At 39.6% G+C, this 13,648-nt stretch overlaps 1 protein-coding gene across 9 annotated transcripts; it reads right to left on the bottom strand.

The window, feature by feature from the left end:
• Nucleotides 1-541: 541 nt before the first annotated feature.
• UQCC6 (ubiquinol-cytochrome c reductase complex assembly factor 6) lies at nt 542-13,602 on the bottom strand. 9 transcript variants are annotated; one of them, XM_074375164.1, is made up of 4 exons: nt 10,307-10,716; nt 9,924-10,046; nt 2,442-2,634; nt 542-737 (listed from the first exon to the last, which is right to left on the bottom strand). In XM_074375164.1, exons 2-4 carry the CDS (start codon nt 10,029-10,031, stop codon nt 715-717), a joined length of 324 nt encoding a protein of 107 aa, XP_074231265.1. In that variant the 5' UTR covers nt 10,032-10,046; nt 10,307-10,716; the 3' UTR covers nt 542-714. The 9 variants fall into 9 exon arrangements, with proteins under 9 accessions (XP_074231265.1, XP_074231264.1, XP_074231266.1 ...); XM_045507001.2 differs by lacking the exons at nt 542-737; nt 2,442-2,634; nt 10,307-10,716 and adding exons at nt 3,328-3,475; nt 10,749-10,876; nt 13,503-13,602; XM_074375163.1 differs by lacking the exons at nt 542-737; nt 10,307-10,716 and adding an exon at nt 10,146-10,279 and having other exon boundaries at nt 751-2,634.
• Nucleotides 13,603-13,648: the final 46 nt, after the last annotated feature.

Below are 13,648 nucleotides of genomic sequence, written 5' to 3'. Positions count from 1 at the left end.
GTTGTCGGGCACTTCAAAATTTTCTTGATAATTTAGGACCCTTTCTGGGCATCTCATAATTTTTGTTCACTATGTACTTCCTATCCCTCCCCACCAAACTCTAGGATTAGGTTGTAATAATCCCTTTGAAACTTCTAGATATCTACCCTACTTGACTGTGTGTCTTTTTAACAATCTGTGCTGCTGCTTTTCCCTTTTAAGAGAATGGGAGCTCATTCATAGAGAAACATGCTATTAATTAAGGTACAGTTTCCTTTCATGATCCAGTGTTATTAGTTATTAACTAGCTATTGTAGCATTCGTTTCCAATTTTTTGGCCACTGTAAATGACTACTTTTAATGAAAATTGTTACTATATAAAAGTTAAAGCTATTGGGTTGCATTAAACTTGTGACATCCATCTAAAACTTTTGCTGCTCAGAATCTTCCAGTTACAAATTCTAAATTTCCACTGTTACCATGAGGGAGCATAAAAAGCATCATACTCCCTCAGGTTGTGGTCAAAACAAGCAGCTATTCCACACACACCTTACACCGTCACTGTTTAACCGGTCTGATTTAATTAGCAAACAGGTTGCAACTGGTCTATCTTGGACTTTTTCCCCCCACAGCTTCATTAAGGAATAATATTGGACTACTTTTAATATTTGGTTTTTGTTACAGATTTGGTTCCCCAGGAAGCACTGAGATGGAGTTCCATATGGAGGCTGCTTATTAAGGAGTGCCCATGAATCCACCTGTGGAAGGAAGAGAAATGGAACTGAGCAGAAGGAGAAGCTGAGCTGTAATGCAGGTACAAATAGCCTGTCAACCTTGAGGGAAGCTGAGCTAAAATGAGTCCCCTCAGAGTGGCCCAGTATGTCTGCATTGTGCTGAGTGGGCTGGACGCATAGCTCTAAGCAAGGCTGTGCTAGCTGAGGCCGTCCCCACAGGAGCTGGCAACTGAAGGAAGCTCAATGATAAGCACTCAGCCCTAGGGTGACATGCCTTTCCTTGGGAATCCAGATGCTACATTTCCACACCCACCACAATGTTTATTTTTCACAGTGAGGCTCAACTTTAAAAAAAGAAAAGAAATACACATCTTGGTTAAAATTACTTAGAATTAACATTTACTGAAATGATGGCATTTTTACTTTTGGTGCATTTTTATTTTAATAGCTATAAAGTTAATTTTTCACCTTCATGAAGGTGGGTTCAAATCAATAGCCAGACCACTCTACTTGTAAAAGGAAGGTATAGGGATGCTTTTATAGTATGGTCCACTGCATTCATCCATGGTATGAGGGTCCTCTCCTTGTGCACAAGCTAACCTCAAGGGGCAGGTCCTTTCTTCAAGCAAAGGGTGAACAGTGTCCCCAAGCCTTCATTCTGGAAAGTAATAAAGGGTTCCTCACTGGTATCTACAAAATGTGTATCAAAGCTCACCTATTTGGTGTTCATGTACTAAAGTTAATGGAGAACTAGAATTAGTAAATGTCCATTTAACAAGAAGAAAAACTCCACCTTCCAAATTCAATTGATAAAATTAGTTTGGAGTTAAAAAACAATGTTATTGTTGATTTATAGTAAATCAAGTACCCTTCCTGAAGCCTTTGAGAATTCCAACTCCTCGAGGAAGTTAGGCAACTGGATGAGAATTACTGAATTAATGCTTAAGAAAACATTTTTTAATTCTTTTAATTTAAAAGTCAAAATTTTTCTAGTTTGATATAAAGTCCTTGCAATGACAGCTGTGGCAAGCTTCACCATTTGTGAAGTATACAATTTTTTTCATGAAAAAAGTATACAGTTAATGGCAACTATGGAATTTGATCCAGAGAAGGTAAGTCTCATGCATAAGGTCACAATAAATTAAGTTTCAGCAAACAGCAATCAGTCTGAACTAAAAATTCCATCTTCTACCTCAGAATCCCAGGCCTTTTCCCCCTAGGGTGGGCTACAGCTCAGCTGTCACTAACAAAACTGAAGATCCACTTTGTGCTGGGAGCATGTGATAAGGTACCAAATGACATGCAGTGGAAAAGAAAAATCTTGATTATGAGGTTGGAAATAAACCATTTTGTTTAGTTGCTTTATACTGTTAAACTGAAAGGGGCATTGACTGTGGAGAATAAAACAAAAGCATTTTGTTTGCATTTAGGAATTTAGTATTTAAGATTTTAACACTGACCCTAAAGATCAATGTCATGTAGCAATTTGCTAACTGGCTAAGAAGTAATAGGCTTAGACATGATCTTTAAGAATGCAGAATTCCGAAAAACTTCTTTTGGAAAAATAGCCCTGAATACAAAGCTGAGTGCTTTATAAATTACTCTTGTCCTGCTTTTATAAACTCAGCAAAGGGCTAAAACGTTTGTATTAGTTTCCCAGGGCTGCTTTATGGTTATCCAAGTACCACTGTAACTAGATGGCTTAAAACAATAGAAATTTATTCTCACAGTTCTGGAGGCCAAAAGTCTGAAGTCCAGGTGTTGGCAGCGCCATGCTCTGAGACTCTCGGGAGAACCCTTCCTTGCCTCTTCCTAGCTTCTGGTGGTGACCACTGGCTTGTGGCTGCTCACTCCAATCTTTGCCTCTGTTGTCATCTGGCATTCTCCCTGTGTGTCTGTCTTTCCGTGGCATATTCCTCTTCTTATAAAAAGACACCATTTACACTGGATTAGGGTTCAGCCTAGTGACCTTATCTTTACTTAGCTACATTTGAAAAAACCCTATTTCCAAATACACATTCACAGGTACCAGGAGTTAGGACTTTAAGATCTTTTGGAGGGATACAGTTCAACTCATAATAATACTCATTTATCAGTTATTTTAAAATATATTTTATAAGAAATTAAATGCCAAAATGGTTTCTCAAATTAGGGGTAAAGAACTTGTCACAGTCCAAGTCACAATTGTTAATTTTGTTACATACACAATTCCAAAAGAAATTCAAATTTAAATATTTCAACTGAATTCAGTTTAGTATAAATAGTACTTTCCAATATTTAGAGAAATATTAACTTCACACCATAAGCATTCATGGTCAATGTCACTTTTACTATAGTTAATTTATAATTCCCCTTCGCTGTTATAGTCAAGCTTATTCAGAGAAATAAACCAGAATCATAAGGGCAGGAGACACTGCAAATAGTCTATCTCATATGATCTTCAAGACTAAGTATCAGACCACATTCAGGAAGCTGATATATAAGCTTTGGCAGTTTTTAAGAAACACTGGTCAAACCATAATTAAATCTCAATATGGATTAGTGAACATCTACTGAGCACCTCCTCTTGCAGTTAGCATTGTACTAGTTGCTTAAAAACAAGGAATTTGACTCATTAAATTTTTTAAATATGTATTTAATTCTCATAATATTATTCACAAAGTTCTTGGCAGAGTTGGATTTTGAGGTTCATGCTGTCTCTTTTTCAGTCCCAAAAGCTCTGTTTTGAGTTCTCCAGGCTTTGGTGGAATTTCAGGTATTGTCTATTAAAACAAAAACAAAAACAAAAACACACAAAAAAATAGATACCAGTGCTTTCTTTGACTATAATTAAATGTGACTTGAAAAACATCGAAGTAAAAAGTTAAAAAGAACAAAAAGTCCTCTGATACTCAATGATACATCTTTACTATGAGAACCCATAGCTGATCTAAGTCCCTTTCTAGCCCTATATTTATATGCCTCTATTATCCAGGCTATACCTTAAGTACTAGAGGAGTCAAAGAGGGAAACTTTGCATCAATATTAATGGACAACAAACCTACAGCCAGCATAATACTCAACAGTGAAAAGCTGAAAGCCTTCCACTAAAATCTGGAACAAGACAAAGAAATTAAAGATGACTTAAAGAAATGGAAAGATATCCCATACTCTTGGACTGGAAGAATTAATATTGTTAAAATGGCCATACTACCCAAAGCAATCTACAGATTTAATGCAATCCCTATCAAATTACCCAAGACATTTTTCACAAAAGTAGAACAAATAATCCTAAAATGTATATGGAAAAAGACCCAGAATTACCAAAGCAATATTGAAGAAAAAGAACGAGGCTGGAGGAATAACCCTCCCAGACTTCAGACAATACTACAGAGCTACAGTAATCAAACAGCATGGTACTGGCACAAAAACAGACATATGGATCAATGGAACAGAACAGAGAGTCATAAATAAACCCACAGACTTAACAGTCAATCTTCGACAAAAGAGGCAAGAAAATACAATAGAAAAAAGACAGTCTCTTTAGAGTGGCATTGGGAAAACCGGACAGTCGCATGTAAATTAATGAAGTTAGAACACACAGATCACAAATTTGAATAAGGGTTTCCTCACTGGAAAATTCATTCCTGCGCTATCCTGACTCTCCACCATGTGCCTGGCACAGAAGACAGTTACTAGGAATAAACTCATTTATTCAACAACATTAAGTGCCTATTACGTGGAAAGCATAAAGCTGTGGGCAAAAAAATACAAAACTGCCTTCAAAAAGGTGATCAGGAAAAGCCTGAGAAGGTGACCTTTTTTTTTTTTTTTAATTTGTAACAGCTTTAGTGAGATATAATTCACATACCATACCATTCATCTATTTAAATATTCAAGGGCTTTTGGTATACTCACAAAGTTGCACATCCATCACTACAATAAATTTTAGAACATTTTCATCACCCCAAAAAGAAACCCTAAACCCATTAGTCACCCCCATTTCCATACAATACCCTCCCCCACCACCCTGATCACCAAGCCACTGCCGTGTCTCCATAGACTTGCCTACTCTAGACATTTCATATAAAGGGTATCAAACAATATGTGGTCTTTTACGACTGGTGTCTTTCATTTAGCAGATTTCCAAAGTTCATCCATGTGGTCACATATATCAATATTTCATGCCCTTTTAGGACCAAATAATATTTCATTATAGGACATACCATATTTTATTTGTATAAATAAATATTTTATTTTATTGATTCTATTTATTATTCATCAGTTGATGGATATTTGGATTGTTTCCACTTTTTGGCTCTAATGAATAATACTTCTATGGACATTCATGTACAGGTTTTTGTGCAGATGTTTGTTTTCATTTATCTCGGGTATAACCTTAGAAGTGGAATTGCTGGGTCATATGGTCACTCTATGTTTGAGGAACTTCCAGATTGTTTTCCATAGAAGCTGTACCATTTTACATCCCTAACACCACTGTACGAGGGTTCTAATTTCTCCACATCCTCACCAATACTTGTCATTCACTGTTTTTTTTTTTAATTATAGCCATCATAGTGGTTATAAAGTGGTACCTTATTGTGGTTTTGATTTGCATTTCCCTGAGGGCTAATGATGCTGAGCATCTTTTCATGTGCTTATTTTCTAAAAAGGTGACTTCTGAACAAAAGACATGGAGGGGGATGAGAAAGCAGCCATAGAACTATCAGGAGTGTTTCAGGCAGATGGAACCACAGAAGTGGAAAACCTAAGGCAGCAATGTGCCCTTGTGTTCAAGGAAAAGCAAGGTGGTCAGCACAGCTGGTCCAAGTACTCAGCGAGGGGTTAGGAAGAGACAAGGACAGAGGGGAAAAGGGGCTGCAGAGATGGGAAGTCACTGGAGGGTTTTGAGCAGAAGAGTGACACGACCTGACTTAAGTAAAAAGATGGTGGTTTTGTTGAGAAGAGGCTGTCAGGGTGCAAGTGTGGAAGGCAGGAGATAGGACTGGAAGCTACGGCAATAACTGTGGGAGAGATGACCGACAGTGGCTTGAACTGAGTGGTAGCAATGGAGGTGGTGAAAAGTGGTGAGATTCTGGATATGCTTTCCAGATTAAGCCAGAGAGACTTGCTGTTACGTGCAGTATGAGAGGAGTTAAAGATGACTCCCAGGTTTTGGCCTAAACAACTAGAAGAATGGAGTCACCACCTACTGGGACAGAGCAGACTTCCAAAGAAGAGCAGGCAGAAAGCCAGGAGCCCAGCTGTAAACGTGTTCACCCACTGCACACCCAAGTGGAATTGTCAAGTGTGCAATTAATAACTCAACTGTACACTCACGGGAGAGGTCGAGGCTGAAGGTATAATTTTAGTATACAAGAAATAACTTATGCTTTGAGATAAGACGGGTTCACGGAAGTGAATACAGACAGAGAAAAAAAGTCAAGTACTGAGCCCTGAGGCCCACCAATGTTGGGAGATAAGGAGATGAAGAGGAAATAGCAAAGACTAAGAAACAGTGACCAAAGAGACAGAAGAAACAGGAGTGGAGCCCACAAGCCAATAGAAGTGTGAAAGGAGAGAATATTCCACTGTGTCGATAGATGCTGACGGGTTCAACGACAAAGTCTGCTAAAAAAGACCACAGGATTTAACAACATGGAGGTTGCTGGTGACCTTTAGAGGCATTTCAGTAAGTATCACATGCCTCCATCTCCCAACCTTCATGTGGCCTGTTCTCTCCTCCCTCTACACAGCCCCTCATACTGGCACTACCAAAATTCTTCTCATTGCCCAAGGCTCAAGTGACAAGGAAGATGACATGATTCCCTCCCACAATGCCTTTCCCACCACTGTTCACCCATCTCTGATCAGAATTAACCCAAAGGCCCCATATCATAATGATTTAGAGGCATATCTGTAGCCATCGGCTATCAGCTTATACTGTAAGGTCCCTGAGGAAAGGGACCACATCTTAATCTCCACCTTATTTCTTACAATGCTATGAGAATATCCCTCATAGCAAGAAGCAGTCAAAAAATGTGCTGAATGAAAAAAATCAACAGACTTTGCTCTAGACTCTTACAAGCTCATAAGATTAGAGAAATAAAATCTTTACCCAAATTACTTTACACAAAACTGCAAGATTATTCTGGCATAATTCCAATTATATCAGAAAACATCAATAGCTTTTCAATGCCTAAAGTTCAAAACCTTTGTCCTGGGCTCATTTTATTCTTTTTTTTCCCCCCCTAACAGTTAATTAATCCTACAGAAACACAATAGTTTAGGAAAGGATGTGGGGTTTGGGGATGTGGGGATGCTGGGTTAGGGTAATAGCAGAAGTAGGAAGGTAAAAGATATGCTGCCTAGCACCATTCTCATTTTGAAGTGAAAATGACTTTCTAAAAAGTTCAGTGATAGGAAATGAAATAAAAGCTAGAGTAACTTGTCTGATGATTTCCTCTCTTAAAACCAGTCCTAGGATTTGATATTCCAATCCCTTCACTTCATACAAAGAATGTAGCTTGTTTCATGTTCGTTAAACAGTGGAAACTAATTAATTTAGAAGGGCTATTTTTCCCTTAAGTTACAAAAGCAAAATTTATGCGACGTCACAAAGCCCTATAAAATATAATATCATGTTTCCAGTTTCTACAAAGTATTCTTAACCACCTACTTACGCACAAACACAGGCACACATTTGTAGTTAACCTGAATTGCCAGTATATAGTATAAAGCTAAATGACAATTTGACTTCGATTAAAAAAAAGATGGCACTTCTTATTTACATACTAACTATAAAATCAATTTTTAAAAGACTAGTCAGTGTTTGTTATAAATAGTTACCAATGTCAGCAGAGTTTCTAAGTAGCAGTTTGTGTGTACATGGGTATGTCTGGAGACAACCAAAAATAAGCGCTTTAAAATGAGTCCATAGACTGTGTCCTTTGACCTACTATGTCTCCAATAATAAGTACATTATAAATTAAGGAAAATAGAACAAGTAAAGTAATGAAAAAGTAAAAGGAAGCGCAAAAGGGAAGCTCCAGCAAAAAGCACACTCTATTCCAGGATAGAGCATCTGCTTTGAGTCTGCCTCCTCTCCTACTCTGATGAGCTGTTCTGGATAACTAGAAAAAAGTGCCCTTAAAGCTTCTCCCTTAAGACAGCACTGAGCACAAGCCCTAGGAAGCCCTCAGGGTCTCCTGTGAGACCTTCTAGCTGTATGGACTAAAAGACTCCTGCAAAGGCCTGTGGCTCTTACAACAGCAACAGTAATTACTGGAACAGTACCAATAGACATAGGTGAAGAACATAAATTCCTTAAATGTTAGTAAAGCTTACAGCCTCCTCCACACAGCCAGCCAGCATGGCCTGCAAGTCCCTACAGAGGTGCCCTACTGTCGATGCCACCACCTAATCAGGATGAGGTGGTCTAAGACACTCTGGTGTGCCCTTTCTGGAGATTCTGGCTTCATGCTGCCTTCCCCCAAGGTCCAGGTAGCTGCTGGTAACAACCCTTGCACATTCTCGCTTATGAGATGGGCGAACGAAAGGTCAGTTTCCTGGGGTCAAATCAGAGGCATTCCTTTCTTGGTAAAGCCTGTCTGATGTCTACTCCTGAACAAGCTAGAGACCAAACTGCATTTCTGTGGAAGGTTCTTACCTCTTCTTATCTCCACTATGTACCCTTGATGCTTCCCTAGAATTCAAGAGAAGCAGTCTAAAGTGGCAGGAAAGAGCTACGGCAGCATTGTTTGTACAAAAACTAGATGCCACCTAAACGTCAATAAGGAATTGATTAAATAATATATGGAATATCCATATCATGAAATACTATTAAAATGACCAGAAAGAAAACAGGCTATTAATATAAACAGATCTATTTATTTGGATGTTAACCAAACAAGCAAGTTGCAGCGAAATGTGTAGAACTCCTATTTACATGGGAAAAACACCCCCCACAAATTCTGTGTGTGTGTGTGTCTATTCAACAACAGTAAAAATCTGGAAGGATACACCAGCCAACAAATGGCAGTTGGGAGCAGAAGGGAGCAGACTGGAGAAAGGGAGTCATCAGTGGGGGATTTTCACTTTTACTCCACATGCTTGAATTCAATTTGGATGTTTTACAAGGGTGTTGTATCATTTTATTAATGGGGTCAAAAAAGGGAAACACTAAACAGAAAGCTTGGGCTTCAAATCCTCATTAAGCTATGTAACTTCAGGAAATCACCCACATCCTTCTGAACCTATTTCCTCATCTGAAAGCAAGAATAAACACCTCCAAAACTGTAGTACTAATTCACTGAAATTAGAAACAAACAAATGGCTGGTTCTCTGTAGTGTTACCTGTCCAGAGACCAGACAGAAACGACTGTTCCCTACACTGTGCTCCAAACCACTCTATATATTCATGGCAATCGCACAACACCCAGCACATTCTTGTAGTTATTTGCACTGTTTCCTTACATCCACCTCCCCAATGCCATAACTCCTCCAAAGAACCTCTAATTCCAAGTTCCAGTTTAGGGAGTGCTTATCAAAATTAATCTAAATTTCTCTCTTTTGAATGCCTATATTCACTCATTCTTCATTCAACAAATACTTATTGATCATCTACTACAATCTAAGCTCTTTTCATGGTGACTTAGATACAACAGCGAACCACTCGGGGAAAGTCCCTTCCTGGAGGTTACATTCTAGTGGAGGAAACAAAAGAACAAGTAAAAAGACAAATGAATAAAATAATTGCAAATTGTGACAAGTTCCAAGGGAAAGCAAGGACTAGGACAGAACAGCAGAGGAGGAATCCTTTAGGAGCTGTCCAAAGGCCCCTCACTGCTGGAGGAGACATTTGAGCAGACACTTGAAATTTTGAAGAAAAAAGTCAAGCCAAGATCTGAGAGAAGCATTCCAAGAAGAGAAGCATGACCTTGAGGTGGGGACAGGCTTGATGAGATTGCGAAACATCAAGGAAGCAGGTTGCAACAGAGGTGAACAAAGGGCAAAAGGTGGAAGATAAAATTCAGTAGGAGGTAGACCGTGTAAAACCTTAAAAACGTGTAACACTGTGTAAGAGCAGGGCATGCATTCCTCTAAATGCAGTTGGATGCCATCCCAAGGCTTTAGAACCCGGGGAGACGTGCTCCTAATTTTAAGAGTACTTTGGCTTCTTTGAGAATGGAGTGGTCCAGGAGTGAGGCACGAGGACCCTCCTGCACTCACCAGGTCCGGCTGATAGTACCTGTGCACCGCTTGGGCGCCGGCGCACATGGCCAGGAGGCTGGCGGCGAACATTTTCAGGTAGGAGGTCCAGGACACGCCCGCAGGCATGGTCGGCAGGCTGGACTGGAAGGGAAAGCGGGCGGTGTTAGAAGGTGCCCAGGTCCGGGCTAAGCTGTGCGGGGAAACAAGCCCCTAAGCAGCGCAGGGGCGGAGTCAGAACACCTGGGTCCTCTTTTGCGAAACGAGGGCGCCGAGCGTACGAACGCCCTTTGAAGGCGGAAGACCAGCCTTCGTTGGGTTCTTAGTGTGCGGGCTCGGCCTTCGGAGTTTAAAGACAGCACCAGCGGAGCGAGAGGAAGGGCGCACCGGACGGTTTCCCGCACCTCGTCAACTCTGGGAGGAAGGGGACTGCAGACCGCACTGCCTGGCCTAGAGGCGCGCCCCGGGGAAGACTGTACCGCAGGCTGTACCGGCGCTGGGCAGCGGGTCAGAAGACGGAGGAACGGCGCTCGGTAAACCGAGCCGGCAGCCGACCGGACAGACCGGAAGTGCAGGGGATGCTGTCCGCGTCGGACCGGAAATGGGGATGTCACTGCGGCGCGGATACGTGACCGGGGGAAGTGGGGCTTTGATCCAGAGCTGGAGTCTTTTCTTTCTTTTTTTTCTTTTTGAACAAATTCCCAGAACTTTCCCAGCCCCAGGCTTTCTGCACCCTCATCACGCTCCCTCTAGTTGGATTTTCCTGGCAGATGTTGAGTCTCGGGTCGGCTCTGGCTGTATTCTTCCATTATTTGTCCTTTCGCACGCATAAAGGAAGTTACTCACGTTTACCGCCTTTTAGGAGCGGGTGGAGACTAGCACACTGAGCCGGCCCGCTGGTGCTTAGGTGAGGGCACTGTGGAGTGAGGTTAAAAACACTCTTGGTCGTAGTGCCCAGCGCGTCCTTTTATAACCTGAAACAGAGCCACACCCAGACAGATATGACCTTGTGCTGTGGTGCTACTGGAAAAGAAGAATGAAATCGACATTATTTAATCTACGCGTTTTTAAGATTGTGCTTTGATTATGGATTGCTTTTTGTTTAGCCAAAGGTTAATGCAGGACAGTTTTGAAGAATTAATCTTGTATGTATAAAGTGTATCATGGTACATTCACATTTTTAAACAGTTTTCTGGAGGTACATTTGACATTCAGTAAACTGCACGTATTTTAAGTATACAGTTGGATGAAGTCTGACATATCTTACACCTGTGAAACCATTACAATCAAGATTATGAACTCCTCACCCTTAAGTTTCTTTGCGTCCCTTTTTAATTCCTCCCACACAGCCTCATTCCCTAAGCAACTTTTGATCGTTTTCTGTCACTACAGATTAGTTTGCATTTTCCAGCATGTTAAAGAAATTGAGTCATACAGTATGTACTATTTTTGGTCTGGCTTATTTCATGCAGCACAATTATTTTGAGATTTGTGCACATTGTTGTATGTATCAGTAGTTCACTTTTGCTGAGTATGCTTATACCACAGCTGGCTTATCCACTCACCTTTAGTGGACATTTTGATTGTTTCCAGTTTTTGGCTAATGCAAATACAACTACTATGAACAGTGAAGAGAAGCAGAAAGACGTGTATACAGGTCAATGAATACATGCTTCCATTTCATTTGGGTACATTCCTAGGAGTAGAATGGCTGTAGCATATGGTAGGTATATATCAAACTTTTAAATAAATTGCCAAACTGTTTTCCAAACTAGTTGTACAACTGTACATTCCCACCAGCAGTATTAGAGTTCTAGTTTCTCCACATCTTAACACTTTGATCAGTCTTTTTAATTTTAGCCATCCTAATAGGTGGATGGCATATCATGACTAATCATGTTGAGAATTGTGTTTATATTTTCTTTGGTAAAGTATCTACTCAATTCCTTTACACATTTTTAATTGTTTTTTTTTAATGTGTTTCGAATTTTCTTTACATATTATGGGTATGGATACAAGTCCTTTATCAGATAGATTTGATCTACAAATATTTTCTCCTGGTCTATAACTTCTTTTTCTTAAAAATCTTTTGAAGAGCAGAAGTTTTTAATTTTAATGAAGTCCAGTTTTCATTTTTCTCTTTTGTGAGTCATGCTTTGGTGTTATACCTAAGAAATCTAACCCAGGGTCACAGATTCTCTTGGTTTTTCTTCTAGAAGTTTTATAGATATAGGTCTTACGGTTAAGTTTGTGATCTATTTTGAGCTAAACTTTTTGTATGGTATGAGGTGTGAGTCCAAGTTTTGTTTTGTTTGCAGCTGGCTATCCAATTGTTCAAAAAACTTATGCTTTTGTTGAAAAAATTATGCTTTCTCCACTGAATTGCCTTTGTACCTTTGTGGAAATCTGCTGATTGTCTATATGTTATGTATCTATTTCTAGACTTTATTATTTTCCATTGATGTATTTTTATCTATCAAAATGCCAATACTACATTGTTTTAATTACTGTAGCCTTATAATCAGGTAGTGTTGGTCCTCCAATTTTTTTTTCTTTTTTTTTTTGTTATATTCACTAGCTCTATTTTTTAGGTTCCACATATAAGTGATAGCATACTATTATTTCTTTTTAAAGAGTTGTTTTGGCTATTCTAGATCTTTGCATTTCCATATGACTTTTAGAATCATCTTGTCAATTTCTACAAAAAGTCTACTGGGATTTTGATTGCCATAATATTCAATCTATTCAATCTACAGACATCTTGACAATATTCTGGTGCATTTATCTCTCTACTTTTTTAGTTCTTAATATATCTTAGTAATCTTTTGTAGTTTTCAGGAAATATCAAGTTTATCCCTAAGTATTTCATATTTTTTGATGCTATTGTGAATGGTGTTTTTTCTGATTTGTTGGTAGTATATAGAATACAACTGATTTTTTATCTTGCAACTTTGCTAAACTTATTCTAGTACATTTTTTTGTAGGTTTCATAAGATTCTCTACATTAAACCATAAAGTAAACTGAATAAATACAGTAACTTTTTTATAGACATCATCTATCAAGCTGAGGAAGTTCCCTTCTGTTCCTAGATTGCTTAAAGTTTTTATCAGAAATGGATGTTGGATTTCATGGAATCCTTAATCTGTACTATTGAGGTAATCATACGGATTTTTGAAAAAACCATATGCCTGAATGCCATCTACTATATAGACTTCAAACTTTGGTATTTTTACATAACCAAAGTAAAGCAAAGAACAGTTTATGTAAAAAGCCATTTTACAATCACCCTCATTTTACAGATTAGGAAACTGAGGCCCAGTATGATACAGTGCCCAGGACCCACAGGTTTTTTTATTCCGAAGTCTCTTCTCTCCCCTACACCCCAGTAATTACTTGATAATTAATGCAAATTGCTCTTTCTAGTCAGAATAAAACGTTGGGTGGAAAGGCCGGGATAGTTCTGGAAAGCATAACCGCCTACCTACACAGTGACCACAGAGGACATCAGACAGACAAACAGACACACACACACACGCGGGCGCGCGCGCGCCCGCCTACACACACACACCACCGAAAAGTCGGGGCCCACAAAAGCTTACGTCAGCGAAGCACTCCCCCTCCCAGCCTTTTTGTCCTCCACCCTTCCCGAAAGGCCAAGTGGCCAGCAGAACCAACGAGGGAAGCGCGAACGTGATTGGACTGTCCTGTGTCACGTGACGACAGTGACGCCCGCAAGGCGTGAGAT

Source organism: Camelus bactrianus, chromosome 12 (genome assembly GCF_048773025.1).
Source record: "Camelus bactrianus isolate YW-2024 breed Bactrian camel chromosome 12, ASM4877302v1, whole genome shotgun sequence".
Lineage (NCBI taxonomy): Eukaryota > Metazoa > Chordata > Mammalia > Artiodactyla > Camelidae > Camelus > Camelus bactrianus.
The sequence above is the reverse complement of the archived record's forward strand: the minus strand, read 5'-3'. Positions and strand labels throughout refer to the sequence as shown.

Bases quoted from the DNA above. Each gene is read 5' to 3' on its own strand.
- UQCC6 (XM_074375165.1), bottom strand. From the start codon at position 10,031: ATGCCTGCGGGCGTGTCCTGGACCTCCTACCTGAAAATGTTCGCCGCC. The intron at 2,635-9,923 runs GTGAGTGCAGGA...TCTTTTTATAAG, and splicing joins GGTACTATCAGCCGGACCTG to AAGAGGAATATGCCACGGAA.